The 16,789-nt window shown below is 36.6% G+C and overlaps 1 protein-coding gene and 1 long non-coding RNA gene across 2 annotated transcripts in view; both read left to right on the top strand.

Annotated features, from left to right (window-relative positions):
* The window catches only part of LOC307023664 (voltage-gated potassium channel KCNC1-like), a 41,891-nt gene extending 38,140 nt beyond the window's left edge, over nucleotides 1-3,751 (top strand). Inside the window, 1 exon segment of the mRNA XM_079657104.1 lies at nucleotides 3,538-3,751. Within this exon segment, the coding sequence (XP_079513230.1) occupies nucleotides 3,538-3,686 (149 nt within the window). The 3' untranslated portion in view covers nucleotides 3,687-3,751.
* Nucleotides 3,752-4,722: 971 nt separating this feature from the next.
* LOC307023682 lies at nucleotides 4,723-14,145 on the top strand. The gene is made up of 2 exons (XR_013803757.1): nucleotides 4,723-8,952; nucleotides 9,195-14,145. It is a non-coding gene; the product is annotated as an uncharacterized lncRNA (long non-coding RNA).
* The last annotated feature ends 2,644 nt before the right edge of the window (nucleotides 14,146-16,789 follow it).

Below are 16,789 nucleotides of genomic sequence, written 5' to 3'. Positions count from 1 at the left end.
GTACTTAGCACCGTGAGGAGGAAGCTGGTAGACCGTGACAGACTGCAGTGGCTCAGACATGATTAACTTTATCAGATTTATTATTGGCCTGCATGAAAAAAAAATCAGTCTTAAAGAATGTGTTAATTAGCCAGCTAAACGGGTCACTTGAGTACATCTTAAATTCATCAGAACCATGTTATTGTTACATTTTCATCTGTTTCACCTTCATCTGATCAACTTTTAGGGACTCTTTATTTCTCTTATGCATATTTTACTTATATCACACTTGACAAGTGTTTTAAATTCTCTGTTTTCAGACTAAAAATAGCCAATTAAATGGTTCAAATACATTTTAAAAAGTGACAGAATGAAATACTGCCAAACTGCCCACCTTATCATCTTATTTTGGTTAAAGAATATGAAAAATGTTTGTAGTCTGTTGATCGCACTTTGTCATTCCCTTCATTGTTTCTCACTTCGCCCTGCACGCTAATTTTAGCACAAAGAATATATCTAAAGGAATTTGAAAGTAAAATCAAATCCATTTGTTGTAACTTCAACAACAAATGAATACTTCCAATCTGTAGGGCACTCGTCATTATTAATCAAAGAAACACAGAGGTAAACCATAATAATTGTTTAATACTAAACCCGTTAACTTATCATTTCAGCTGAATTAAAACATATATGAGCTGTTCGGGCATCACTATAACAGTTAAATTAATAAACACCAAGTAAATAAGCATTTAAGTTGTCTATTTTATATCATAGTTATATCTTTATCCTTTGAAATGTAATATATCTAAAATGTTTTTTTTGTGAAAAAGAGCAGAAGTCTTTTTGCATTAGCAGAAAAAAGGTGTTAGTGCTTAGCTCTGACTCTGTGACATAGAGCATACAGTAAACTACATATTCAAATTAGAAGAAATTAAGATGGATTCCATGCGTACATTGCTTCCTGTGAATCCCTTCTTCGTGTGAATGCAATGTGAAGCCAGCACAGCAATGGTGAAGTGCGCCATTAACAATTAAAACTATAACATAAAGGGCTAATGACTGAATGCATGGAATAAATTCAAAGGCTATTCAAAAGAAATTCAGATCATAAATAGTATAAAAATTTGAATTAGCTTATTATTCAGTTAGGTTGTTAGGTGAAGGTTTACCAGATAATTTTAATGTCATATTTACAATAACTACCTTTACAAATAAAAAAAGAAGGTCTGCATTGAATTGCAGCATTGTTCTAGTTCTGCAATAAAAAAAACCGGGTTGGGTTTTTTCTGTCCCTCCTCGACGCTGATTCAGCATCACAACAATGGCTGCCATTTGATGCAACCTGACTATTTGTCTGGAAACATTTGGGTGGTTTGGACAAAATACTTTTGGACTGAAACTTGAGATTGAGGCCCCACCACAGATTGACCAGACAGCTTCTCAGACATCTGTGAGAAACCCGGTGAAAATGCATCATCAATATTTCACTGAGTTGCCATCAGACTAATGTGCCTGAGTTAGTCAGAATAAAAAAAGGACTTTTATTTATGGTTGGCTCAAATGATGCATAATCTAGAGTGGTGGAGTGGTAGCTACGGTGCACCACGATATACTTTTTCTTTCAGTACTGCAGGAAGGCACAAAGGGCGTCATTCTGTACCAATGGGTGTTCTCTGTTGTCTAACTGTTGCCTAGTGATGGTTGGAGTTTCACAAACATATCACTTTATCTGTAAGCAATATAGTGTAACTGCACTTTATTAAAAGTGGAGTCAGCAATTCTAATCTCATACAATTTTGGTCAAATGTGCTAATAGTTGGCCAGTAATCGTTTTTTTGTGTAAAACAAAGGTCTGGTACACATGCATGTTGCATAAAGAAAGAAGCAGTTGGAGTTAAAGGGATGGAAAATATTGTGTTCAAATGTCAACAATCCTTCTCCAGAATTGCTGACAACATAATGTAACTTGTTCCTCACAGAAACTGTAAAACTCCATCCATTTTGGGTCAGTTCGCCATTGTTAGGGCGGAGTAACTGCTTCCTACCAATGGTGCTTTTTTTAACGTCACCTGATGCAACAACACTCTGTCAGCACAACACTGTCTCCTCTGTGGACGCTTCCTACAGAGGGAGTTTAACATATGCATGCTGTGTAACGGCCCGTCCACACTAGCTTCAAAAAAAGCTTGCCGGCGGGCGTGTCTGAAGCTCGACCAACAACCAATCACATGAATCTCCCGCCCCTGACACACAATCAGCGGTTTGATTGGCTAAAGCTTGTACTGGCATATGATTTGATTGGCTGACGCTTCCACTTTTGCAGCCTGTTACGGCCCGTACACACTACAGCTTCGACAGCTTCAAAAACGGTTTCCAACGCGTCTGCCCATTCACTTTGAATGGGGTGACGTCACGTTGCCTCTCTTTTCGCCGAACTGAATTGTGGGTAGCAGAGCGGAGCTTTCCTGGCGTTTCAGGCCTCAAAAGTTGAGCAATGTTCAACTTTTGACGCTTCTGAAGCTTTCGGTGGAAGCGTCAGCCAATCTAATCATATGCCAGTACAAGCTCTAGCCAATCAAACCGCTGCTTGTGTGTCAGGGGCGGGAGATTCATGTGATTGGTTGTTGGTCGAGCTTCAGACAAGCCCGCCGGCAAGCTTTTTTTAAGGCTGTAGTGTGGACGGGCCGTTACACACCAGATATACAGCGGGAAAGGACACAATGGAAAATCTGTTATATCTTAGATACATTTATTTGTAAAATGGTGAAATTACCATGTATTTAGTGGACCGTGTGTCATTTCCCAGTGTAAACAAAATGTCTACATTACATGGTGATAAACCTACAGATAGGAAGTGTTTTTAAATGTTGCAGGGAGGACATTTTTATTTCGGCCATTTGAAGTTTAAATGAAACTAAAGCTCATACTAATCTGGCTGTTTCTGAAGCAAAATCAAAGGAAAGTGTTATTCCATTGGTGCTGTATCCTTGAGCTTTTTCCCCTTAAGCTTCATGTGGTCAACGACTACGCTGTATCAGTGATATCAGAGTATTTACTTCCCGTGTTTGTGTTTTACTCTATAACTGTGGCAAAAAACGATGTCTAAATCACCTGCACATTGCACATTATGCTTCAAGTTGTAAATGTCGGGTGCTTTATTCAACAAGCCTGTTTAAGGTGTTAAATCTGTTACTATCAAATAATATTTTGCTTTTCTGTTTTGAAAAAAAATGACATATCATAACTCGCATTTTCTTGTTTTGTCTTGTCTTGTCTGTGTGTCCTTGTCTGTCCTTTATATGTCTTTATGTTTTCATAACATTTCCTTATCCTTAATTTATTCTCTCCACTTATCTGCTTTCTTACAATTTCTTATTTTTCTTCTGATAACATCTTAAACCTCATGTTTTAATACTATGTAACCTTAAAAAAACATATATTTAAAATCTGTCAAAATGATCAAACCTTTAACCATTATTTATTGTATTTTATTTGCTTATCATTTCCAAACACAAAATATAAACTAATTAATCAATCGGTTTCTCAAAATTGCAACAGGCTACGAGAAATCTCGCAGTCTTTCTAACATATCGGGAATGGCGGGGTCTTCACTGCGGCTCGCTCCCATCACTAGCCCCCCTTTTGAAAACTACGAGGCTCCGGGACCCCTGCGCCGCTGTCGCTCCCCAATCCCCTCCATTTTGTAGCAAAAAAAAAAGGATGTTAACGATTGGATGCTAGCGGTGGATTAGCTGCTGTCTGATCGCCTCCATTTGGATTGTACACTGTGCATAAAGATAGCAATAAGAAAAGAGGAAGTTGAATGTAGAAAGAGAGACCCCTTGTATTGTGAATCTTTTGGTTTATGATGGTCAGGTTAGCTGATGGGGTCAAGTACAAATTCTAGCTTCAAGGCTACATTGATATTTTGAATTATTAGAAGATATGCTAAAATTGATATTTGGATCGGTTAGTAAGTAAAATAGTATGAGTTAAAAAAAAGAAAGAAAACGTGCACGGTTACATTTTTAAATGTAGGGTTAAATGTGTAGATGGACTCCATTTTTAAATGTTCTGGACCAAACTAAAAGCAAACACTGTCCAGAGAAATAAAAAACTTTATTTAGCCAAAGAAAAAAAAACATTTATAGATTGATGTTTAAAAGTTTTCTACTTTCTGTCTTATGTGAATATTGATGTTTGTACAGTGTAGACATCAATTTGGTAAGTCTCTCTAAAAGACAGACTCGGCTTCTACAGGTCTCAGTCATTTCATTTTCTATCTCATCATCGTAACATCACTTTATGTTGCTATTTTACACAGCAAAGCGAAATATCAAAGAGAAAAGGAAGAAAAACTGAGCTTAAATAAAAAGAAATATTGTACCATAAGAACTATCAAAATGATGTAGCCCTAAATTATAATTTATTTTTTACATTCCATATATGCAATTGCTTCCAGTGTACAGATAAAGGTCTATTCAGCCACTTCCTGCAGTTGCACGCATGTTATCTAATCCCTTTTTATATCATCATCATCTTATGCATCATATGCAATTATAACAATCATATTCCAAACTAAAAATACTTATTCCATGATATGCCCCTAAACAAATATATATGAACAATACATTACTTAAATGTTTTATTTATTTTTCTCAATAATATATAGGCGGATATATAGATGGACCACGAGTTAGGTTTAGGGTTAGGGTTAGGGTTAGGGTTAGGGTTAGTGTTAGGGTTAGGGTTAGTTGTTGGGAACGGGACAGGTTTAGTTTAATAAGGGAGGTGGGGATATCTTACAGTCAATAGAAAACACGAAAAGAAGCGTTTTCTTTGTTTATGTGCAATAGTTTTCTGACCACATAGCTTGCTTATATGCAATGCTGCTTGTTAGCAAAACCACACGACCTAACTAGCCAATAAAAGATTATCGGCCCAGTTTGTTCTTCACTGATAAAGGAAATTGAGGAGTAATAAGGCATAGTTTAGTGTGTTATTAGGGTTTGAAACTGGGGTAAATTATATATTCTGTTGCAGCTGAGGACCTCACGAGTAGAGCTGCCAGTGTCTTTGGCAAAATAGCACAATTAAGCCATCACATCCTCGGTTAACAAACTATTTAATGATAGTAAATGTCGACCCTTGAAGAAATGCTAATCAGGACACTTATGTAAATGTACTTATACTGTATGTAGGCCTACTATTTTTCAAAGAAATCTAAGTGCAATGTATTCAAAAAACTACTTATCGCAATAAATGAAGTAGAACAAATATACTTATAAAGTCATGTGCAAGTGACTACATAATTAATGATATACTCAGAACAAATACAAGCACTTTACTAACATTCAGTGTTAATTTATTAACCTCTGAAGCCTGCATGTTGGATAATACACACACCGTATAGATTTAACAAGTGAGAAATACCCGATTACACGTATATCTAATTTAAAAAAATATCTATTTTGCTTCTTCATCTGTTTTATTTTATACATTTTTTCCATTTATTTGGTTTATTTTGTCTAAAGAAAATATAAATTAAAACGCAATATGTTTGTTATATTTAAAAAATATAATCACAGTGGTTACAAAATACCATTCCCCTAAGTCTATATTTTATTAGGCAATTTATAGCTTTTATTTTTATAACTGAGCTCCACCCTCGGACTGCAAACTTCCCATGAAATAAGTTGAACTTATGTTTAAAGTTGAGCAAAAAGAAAGACATTCACTTATGCAATAAACATGCAATATTGTTTTAAAGCTGGAAACCATGCTGTGCACATACATTATGTAAATATGCAGATCTATTTTTAATCTTGCACAGACTTTAAAGGCAGTCTACTTTGATGTATCTGTTCTGAGAAGTATTACAATGACATCATGAGCCTTTTGTCTTGTTTTATTTCAAATCAATGTGGTCTTAATGGTCCTGTAAACGTTTTGATGTTGTGACTGCCATTTTTAATTGTTTACGTTTTGTAACAGTTTTATATGTTTTTCACTTGAACTGGTATTGTGTATTTCATTGTAAGGAATGAACTTTCTGTACCACTGATTGTCTAGAAAAACATTTGTCAGAAAAAGATGCAATGTTGTATTTAACTCGTTCCTTAACAAACAGAAATGTAGTAGGACTGATTTCACGAGGGGAACGAAACTTCTGCAGATGTGAAGGGAGAGGAGTTGCGTGTTTAGAGTCATAATCTATATTCCCCATTCCCATTCTGTCTAAAAATCAACGTGCTTCCAGACCCCTCAACTTTGAGAACTTAGATATGCAGTATTATGATTCAGGGTGATAGTTATGAAATCACTCGAATGTTTTGCTTGTATCTGTTGACTGGAGTTTGAGATGTTTGTAAAAGTTGTTTTGTCTCATTCACATATCGATCAGTCACTGTTAGTAGTCGGATACGGGTTTTTGAAGGCACATATTTTCAGACTCATATTGCATACAGTCATGCTTACTCTCAATACTGTTACATTTCACCATTATGATGTCGAAAAAATTCAATAATTTAGTGTCGTCTGAAGATATCTAAAACAGCATGCAGGGTCTTGTGTCTCAAGTGAATCTGAGCGTTTTTAGCTCACAAATGTATGTTGTTACCCTGAACTGAGCAAAGGTAGGGAAACTCTGGGATAGTACATTTTTAATTCATGTGAACATGTAATGACTACAAGTCGATTGACCTCGACACTCAAAGCTCATCTTAGTCCACATCAGCAAACCTGAATCTTGGTCCGTCATTATTGCTAACATCACTTCTGTCAGTGCACAAAACCTCATGAAACCTTTTAAGCGCACATGCATACTGTATAACGTTACAATTACTCCACAATGTGGATGTTGCGATACTCTGACTTATACTGGTAACACTTTATTTGGAATGTACATTTTTCTGCACTGAAGGAAAATGTATTTCCTTGTTATATATCTGCAGTTAGACGCTTTTCTTTAATGCCACAATTGACTGAGAATGGGTGAGTTAAATAACATGCACACACAACTTTAACATTTATGGATATAGATCTACTGTGTTTGTTAATATTTGCTTTGTATTGTATCAACATCTATGTGAAGAATGTCATCAATGTGGTTCTATTGAGCTTAAAGAGTCAAATCCATAGGTCAAATCACATAAATGTGGCCAATGCAAATGACATAGAAAACTCTGACATACACATTGTTTGAGTAAACAAAACAGGCAGATGTTGTAAGTGCCTCTATGAGGCCACCGTAGGCTCTGATGTCAATTTAGGAGTTCATTCAAACTAGCTAGATTTAACTAGCTAAACCTTCCAAGCAATGCTTATTAATAGGTCAGTGGTTATTATTGAATATGTACATATCTGTATCTACACATGTGAATACATTAAAGTCATACGGAATTAATATATCTATGTACATTTTGTGAGCACGATTTAAAACCTATTCTAACAGCATTGGATATCATATGAAGAGTTTGATCCTAACCTTTCTTTCTGATTATGAATACGTACTTACTAGGAGTGTATTTCAAAAAGAGAGTATGTTTGTTTATTATTTTTACTATACTGTGTCCACATGATATTTAAAGCAAGCTATTATGTAAGCTATATGTAATTATCATGGATTGTAGCAAACTAATGTAAGGCTGGAGAGATCAATCCTCAAATTGCACTGATCAGAAAAGTTCACCAAGAAGTTGGACTATTTATTTTAACCACTAGTATCATCCATCCATAAGATGTTATGATTTACAACACCAGTGAATAATATGCTGTACAAGACAAAGCTCCTTGGCACCTCTCAGGATGTGAATACTGCCAGGAAAAAAACAAAGAAAAAGTCTGGTTTGTGTCCAAACAAAGACTATTTTGAGTATCCAATAATAGCAAATGTTTTTACATTGTGACACGGAAGAAGGCAAATACAGGATTTTTTAAATTAGAGATTAAGATATGTCAACTTTTTATATTGACATATTTGGGAAATGACACACTTTTATGCATCTGACACCAGGCAAAGGTCATCTTAGAAAGATCTGCACGAAGAGCCATATCACATAACACAATTCAATACAACTACAACGTTTATGCTTTTTGGGTTAGCATCCATGTTGGATAAGCTTAATAGCTGCTGTTTTTTTTTCTGTAAGTCACGGTTGCTTGTAGTGTGTATAAGGGCTTTTACTTTCAATGAACTAAATCCCTTACATTCACTATAAGGCGAGAACATATGCACTTGTCTTGCTAACAGCTTTTCTCAGGAAAACTGCAGATATACAGAGGACATTGAAAGAGGAAGAAGGTGAAACGAAGAGCAAGTGAAGACATAATCCGTCTGCAATAAAGAATAATGTTTTACATTGGGTTGATGTTTGCTGTTGAGCCCACAACAGAAGTGTTTAATCTCTTGGTAAATAATGCATCATGCCAGCACATGTGATACAGGAATTGTTTGCCGTAAAATTGTTCAACTTCTGTTGTTGGATAACGGCTTCTTGAATTTGCACGTGTGTTTGCATGATGCATGAAGTAGATTCAGTCTAAGGGTTAAGCCTCTTGAAATTAGGTCAAACTGATGTGTAACTTTTTATTTTATTTGAAAAAGTCCTTCAATAGCATCGAGTGTCCATCTGTCAAAAATGTGTTTTCCATGAACTGTACATTGCACACACTGAGTCACACATACACATTAACCGGTTATCTTCTCCCTATCACATGATTTGATAAGTTATCTGCACTTCATTAATTCCTGTTTGGCAGAGTGGGGGGTGCTGGTCAGTTGGCTGGAAGTTTGTCTCATTCAGTGTACCGATTGTTTTTCTAACACTGTCAGTCGCCATTTCTTGAATTGTGTTTTTCAAGATGTCCAAACTTTCTGCTTCTTGACTGTTTTTGTAGCTGCATTAGAAATGTCTTAACAGTTTAAATGTGTGCACTTCATTCTGACATGCACAGTTAACCAGCAGTTTACAGGTAATGGTAATCCCTGACTATATCCCTGTTGTCTAATGTTAGTAACACCATGACATGGAAAACAATGTAATTGGCCAATTCCAAATATGTGATTGGTTTATATTCGTTGAGAACCTCTATAAACCAATACAAGTGCTTCCACGTAATGTTAGAAGTTATACATTCCCGATCATGATTAATTACAAAGTCTGTGTAATCTCTGTGCAGTTAATATTAATGGCTTTCTGTTCTTTTCTTCACAGTGATAAGTTTCTAGCATTCGCCTTCTCTCTAATGAGGAGTCAGTAACCGGTAAACACAAATTTGCGGCGGGAGCTACAGGTGTGACACGGATGGACAGTTTAAAGGAGATCTTTGGGGGGACAAGAGAGACACCAGAGGTTAATCATGAATTTAAATCACATGGTCTGCTCCTCAAGTTGTTACCAAAGCAGCCTCTTGGAACTCCGCACCACATTTTTGAAAACTGCCTGACTGACTTCTTTTTTTTCTCCTCGGCAAACTGACTGAGCATTGCACTTGGGGGAGAAAAGGACTCCTGATTACACATTCCAGATGACATTTCTCTGTCAACACTATACTCGCCATCATGTATGATGACCAACTCCGCACCGCCTACAGTGCTGAGCAACAACTGAGCAACTTTCTGAAAAAACACTTGTCTTCACAAAGGACTGAATGAACAATGTAGCATCTCTGCTAACATATTGTAGCATTTGTTGGCTGGGGAATAACTCAATCCATCAACGCTTGGAAGAGAGAGGAATTTATGCATTCAAGGGATCTTATAGATGTCATTTTTCCTCTTGGGTTCCTTTTACAGTGAAGAAAAAAAATACTAGAGTACATGAGAGACAAAAGATTGGTCATACTTGTTAAAACTTTACATTCCAAAAAAATACACTAAATACAGACAGTGCATAAGAAGTCAGTATTTACTACCACTCATACTATAACCCCTCGTTCAAGTTTAGCACTTGTATAGCTTGTTTGCCACTGAACCTATGTCTTCCATTCACTTCTATCAGACTGAAACACTGCCCTCTTCACAAGTACTGAAAGAAAACGATGGAGTTGATCAAATAAAGCACATGTAGCATTAGCTCAAACCGGCCGTGTGGCACTTACCTGAAGCATTCTCTATAAGGAAATGGTGGGAAAATACTTCTCTTTTTCTCTCATGTGCTTGCCCGAAAGTCTATATGGAAAACCAAAGGTCCTATAGCAAGCACTTGCTGAATGACCTTATGTCATGTATAGTAGAATAGGCGGAATATTCCATTGAGGATGAGCTTGTACTCGCCCTCACACTGCCCAATGCCTATGTTTATTACAAAAACATTCCTCTAAAAGTAATTTAACTGCCACTAGCATCCCATTCCTATATGCACATTTCACTATTACATGTATTTCCCCATGTCTGACTGACACAGTGAGACAGGAGGAGCAAAAAGACTGACCCAAGGAGACAAAAGTCTAAGAGACAATCTCAGTCTTTCTTCGATATCGAGGGATATTGGCTTGCCTAAATTTAAACGTAAAGGAGACCCTTGCTACAAGGACACTTTTACGTCACATAAAGCTGGACATTAGCAGGAAATTCTAATGAAAGGGACCAATCGGATACCTGCTTCTCCTTAAACAAAGGCTGACACTGCCAATAAGGCACAGCAATCTAGAGTTTAATACTGCCCCATCTCTCTCTTGCCCCTCTTGCTGCCAACGACTGCCAAGTCGATGTCAAGATAAGGATGGCCCATCAGGGGAGCCCTTAAGCAAAGGGGAAAATGAGACGAAATGGACAAAGAGTAGAGCACATGTGGAAGTGTACAAAGAGAACAAATCTATATTTTGATAAACAAATCACCTGTCCGTTGCTTCGGAGGAAGTTTCTGAGCAGAAAATGTCCAGAAAGGAAGACAAAAAAAATCAGATGCAAGTGTTAATAGAAGATTTGGCATCATGAAATGGAGTCAAAGACCTGGAAAAAAGATGGGAAGTTAATATTTTGTTATGAGGAGCGGGCAAAGTTATTTTCCCCACAAGCACCAGGAAAATGTTTTTTTCGAAAGATAATGAGCAATGAAAGACTCGCCTATGAAGACGTTGGGACGACGAAGGACGGACGCTGAGATAAACAAAACAAAAAAAAAGATAATGCATTTTTGTAACTTTGTTTACCAGCATGACTAGTTTGCATGACTGTCTTTTCTGCAAGCCCTTAGTTGAAGACAAGGGTGCTAGAGATACAAAAAAAGTATATATAAAATGAATTAAAAAAATGTTATATGCAATTAATGTTTTAAAAAAGATTATAATGAAAGAGAAGAGCTATATTTTGTTTTGAAAAGTAAAAAAAATGTGAATATTGAAAAATGTATGTTTGCAAAGTACACCCTGAACTATGTTTTGTTTGATGAAATCTCTCTGCTACTACTGCCCTACATTCCCATTCCAGTGTTTTTAACCGCTGTCACAGTTTTACTTTGTTATGCATCAAGCAGTATATTTTCTAGACCATTCACTCAACAGCGATCATTGAAGGCCTTCCCAAACTACAGCATTTGCGCAAAGGTTGTTTGTTGTTAGTCCATGTTGTCCTCCTCGAATCATTTGCACAACTACCGTAGCAGCAGCAGCAACAGCAGCAGCAGTTGTAAAACAACCGCTTCCCCATACCGCAACTTTGGCTGCTTTATTAGTACTCATAGTTTGCTTTTTTTCTTTGGCAATAATACAAGGGTTGTCACATGATTGTAGCAGGGCAAACGGAGAACCTCGAGAGTATCTTCAAAGCCTCGAGATTGGTAAAGGCCTTGGATGTTCCATGGCAGGCTTTTTCTGGGATAGGCTGTTCTGTTCCACTAGTCCTAAGTAGAAAAATTGGAATACAAGTGCGGGTTATCCGATAAAGACCAATAACAGACTATACAAGTTACTAAACTGGCAAACAATCAAGAGAGATTTCAGGTTTGAATGGAACCAACTGCCATTCCAAAGTTTGTGTGTGGTTTAAAGGACTCAGGTGTGTCGATGGTGTGTGTGGATGTAGGGTGTTTTCTTTCTAAAATAATAAATTCTAGTATATAGATAACGATAATGTGAACACCTCACCGTGATGTGTAAAAAACGCATGCATTGATTATCTCTCGAGGGGGGGGGGGGGGGCAGAGTCTTGACATATCCCCTTAGCCTCCTGTCATTGTCTGTCTTGAATCCAGTCCTGATAACTATGAACACTGTGCCGTGTCGTAGAGCAGAAACGTCTTCCTTCGAGAGGCAACTGAAAACTACTCGCACTCACAGTGTCAGCATGAGTGTGTAGAGGTAGCTCGTCGTTGTTTTTTTTTAGATGGTCAGGTCTTTGCATTCGTCTTTACCCACGGAGTTAGCGTCATCCAGCTGGCTAGTCGGCAGCTCGTTACAGCACACAACACAGTTACGTGAGCACCAATCAAAGAGACCCAGAGCTTCCAAACTGATGTCAGTGAAGTACTTTTAAGTGTTGCGAGAAATAGAGGGTGAGAGATACCAGTGTCCACCGAGAGGAGATTGATGTAAAAAAAAACATCTGATCGTTGAGTGCGCTTCAAGCACATCGTCCTTGGTTTGGTATTCGAAGTGAGTTTCAGGCCCTGCTGGTCCGGGGCTCAGCTCAGGCAGCTGAATGGTCCTCGATACATTCCCAGTACATTAGAGTTGGAGGCTCACCAGAATATCGTGTGATGTAGACTACATAGAGAATTCAAGGTTGTACAGGTTTTAGAGCTTCTGTCTGTTTGCAAACATTAAGCAACTTCGGCTTCGATGGTCAAAAAGATTGTTTATGAATATTTCAGAAGGTAAACTTCTAGCATTGGTGTGCACACTTGCAAAAATGTTGTGCCCCACCCAGTTGTATGTGTTTCCATGGCCGAGTTCTGTCTTTTTTCTTTCCTTGTGTTTCACTGTTACTTTCGCCATTTTCTTCATTCTCTCCATGGTGACTGCTCTGCCAATGCCAGGCTGACAAATATGTCTTTCCGTTTTCTATTGCTTAATACTGCCATTTGATTTAGTCATGTTGAACAGAATGAGTTACAATGTTGAGAGTGCTAAGTCTGTTTTCTTTTTTAAAGTTTCTGCAATCAATGTTCAAGATTTCCTGTGTAAACACTCACATAAACCAAAAGATCAAAAATGCTTTACATGGTTAGTAGGTGCCACTGTTAACTTAACGGCTACTTTGTGTTGTGACAATATAATGACATGTCCTCTCCAGGTGTTTGGAAGGTGTTATGTGGTCCTTGCTTGACACATCCTCTACGAAATCCATTTATATTATTTCCTTTATGTGCCTGTTTCTGTTGAATATGTTTTTTGTTTTTTTAAATTGAGTACACTGTATGCAATCTGCACCACGAATGCCACTGATAGACACTTACTGTATTCTCCCTGAGACACAGATGTTCTGTCATCAGTTCAGATGATTGCAACCACATGTGTAGTGGCGTTATGGCTGTCCATAAAGTGACTTAGCAATCACACTAATCTAAACTAATATTTTATTTTAACAAGTGATAATACCAGAGTTGTTTTAAAAGGAAATGTTATCGTACTAACTCGATTTTTTTTAACATATTGAATATATCATTTTAATGAGAAATAATGTGACTAACACCTAACAGTCATACGGACATGCATACATTTAATATAACAGGCTAGCATCATGCATTCACGTAAACATTCCAAAGATAAAAGATGTATGTTCATTTTACATGCCATCAAATTGTATAAAACAGACTTAGGTACTAGTCCATTGTACTGCGGTCTTAGTAGGAGAGTGAATGGGGAGAAGAGGTGGTCACTGGAGTATCTGGATGTGACTTCTGCCGGATTTTATTTTTGAAATGTTGGGACACAAAGAACAACTCATCAAGAACTGTATAAAGTATATTTCAATGGAATGTTCATGATCTATCTTTTTATATTTTGAAGAAAAAATAGAAACATATCAATAAAGTGTCATAATTGAACTTATTTCTACTATTGAGACTAAAGATGTATGAATGTTAATGCGATCTAATGTGAACTAATCTCCATAGCAGCTTGAATGAACAACTGATTAACAGTCATGAGATGCTTTTTCAGAGACATTTAAATTGCTTAAAAATCATTGAAATGAACTTAAAATAAATGAAAAAGTGACATCAATGGCGTGTCAGTTTTCTAACGGATGAAATGTGTGCTCCTGTGCATACTGACTTCTGTAGTGACTGTCACAGTCATCAGCCTTTCAGGAACAGGAAGCCACAATACAGTGATTGATTTAATATTGCTTGAAGTGTGTATACAGAAAAAACAAAGTATTTCAAGAAACTGAAAGATGACACGATGGCGCTTAGATGTTTAAGCGTATTGTGCTGTCGATGCAAGCAGTCAAAGTAATCTATAATTTGAAGGTCAACTATATTTGTGATATGATATTTGAGACTGATTATGCTATGTAATTTGTGGTTCCTGGCTTGATATCACATTTCTGTAACTACTAATACCCTTGAAAGGGGACACGAACATGGTCAAATCAAACTAAATGTAATACTTCTTAACGTTTAAAGAGTAATTATATTCTAGGACCTGATGACATGACTTTATGAAAATATGCACATTAGCAGGTTTGCACTGGTCTTAATTTAAAATCTGTGGCAGTAATTTTCTAATCAGCTACATACATGTAGGAGAGTTATCAATTAGAATACCAGTTAGCAGTGAAATAAGTTAACGTTTTTTTTTGTTCCGATGTACCACAGACCCATAAATCAATGCAAAGCAAAGGGGTGTGAACATGAGTTGTTAAGGTAAATCAGAGTTTAAGAAAAGTGAAAAATGTATAGGCAATTATCACTTCATAATTTTACCATTGCTTTTTTGGAGAATGCTTATATCCCTGATAGAAGCACAGAATAATTAACTGGTGTAAGGACCTCATGGTAAGATAAGGCAATGTGCTCTGATGAGTCATCTATTTTCTACTCATGGATCCCAATAATCTGCTTCATACTGCTCTCCGTGGTGATAAATCTGTGCTGGTATGTGCAGCCATCTCACGTGAGTCACAGGGTCTCATGGTTTCTCTGCAGAGTTGCATGACAGCTACACAATTAAAAGCCATTTTACAGAACCAGAAGCACCTACCTCTCTGTCACAGTATTCCCTTACCCGAGATTATGATGCACTGCGCTAAAAATAACATTTCTATGGGGCGTCACTCTGTGGTTCGTACCCACATTCTCTACACCTCTATAAAATCTAGAAGAATTTCTTACTGCATTTTATATTCATTTAGTGTTGATTTATTGTGTCAACACTTTCATATTCTCATGATTATTGCTTTATGAGCACATTTATACAAAATGTTGTCAGTTACATGTTGTGCAGTCTGAGTTATATCATTTGATGACATGATATGGCTCCAAATGGGGATGAAATGTGGCAATGCAGGGAGCAGTGTATTCTTTCTGTCACTGAAGGCAGCTATGAGGAAATGTCGGCAGAGGCCTCCTTCAGTCTTTTCTCCTTTGTGCCAAAACATCACCTCCCTCTGGTGGAAATACACAGTCGTTTCTGGTTTGGTAGATTCAGGTTGATGAGTAATAACATAAATCCTATTGGTTGGATGATTTATTTTTAACATGCATGGTTATTTCTGTCATTTTTTTGTAAAAATTACCTAAATACTAGCACAAGCCTTACACATGAACATATTACAATTATTATAAAAATGTTGTCTATTCATATTATTGTTATTATTATTATTATTATTATTATTATTATTATTATTATTATTATTATTATTATTATTATTATTATTATTCCATGCAATATGACTTAAACCATTCCATTAATATAAATCCACAATTTATTTATATATAGACATATATTTTTGTTTATGTCACATCATTTTCAAGTATCTAAAAGTATCCACAGGGCACATTTAAACTGTCACACTTTTCAACAACAGCTCAAATCATACACATGAAACTAATACTTGTCTTACTGTATTACACCTCAGCTACCTATTAATAGGCTAGGATTATAATGTACTGCACATTGTGGCAATAATCGTTTTGCCAATGCTAACATTGCAGCTATACGTAGACTACTTGTGCAACATCTGAAAAAACACCACAGTTTAACATAAAAGTTACATGAAAGATTGGTCGCTAACACAACACATTCTGTTTCTTTTCAACAATTAAAACAGAAATGTCAAATGAGTTACAACGACTGGTTGAGGCACATTAGCTTATTCCAAATGTGAACACATCCCAGCCAGCAACAAGGCTCTGTTGCTCTATCATGGCAAACAACAGCATGTACTTATAGTACAGTCAGAACATGCTGTTGTTTGCCATGATGATTTTAATGAAACAACCAGATGAAGTCCTAAGGAACAAAAAATCGCAGTCAACTCAGCTCTCAATGCAGGCTAACTCTGTTTTTAACAGCTAGCTTGCAATGCTATCTACTTAAAAACCAGCAAGACTTGGTTTGTTCTTCACACATAGTGTCAGTGCTCTATTTAAAAAAAGGTTGTCAATGTCAAGTTATAGTGAAAGTAAATATTTTGTCTCTGTAAACTGATATGCTAATTCACATCTCGATCCACAAAATCCACATGTTGATCAGAATGTACCAAGGATCCAAATGAGGGTATACAGTTGCAAATCATTTGTTATATTTATTTGTAGGCTACTAGACATTTCAGAAGAGTTGATGGTAATTACATTACATTACATTTTATATTTGTAATTATAACAGATCTAAACAATCTAAATGCACATTGCTGTTTATGAGT

Source organism: Notothenia rossii (genome assembly GCF_949606895.1).
Source record: "Notothenia rossii genome assembly, chromosome: 11".
Classification (NCBI taxonomy): Eukaryota; Metazoa; Chordata; class Actinopteri; order Perciformes; family Nototheniidae; genus Notothenia; species Notothenia rossii.
The sequence above is the reverse complement of the archived record's forward strand: the minus strand, read 5'-3'. Positions and strand labels throughout refer to the sequence as shown.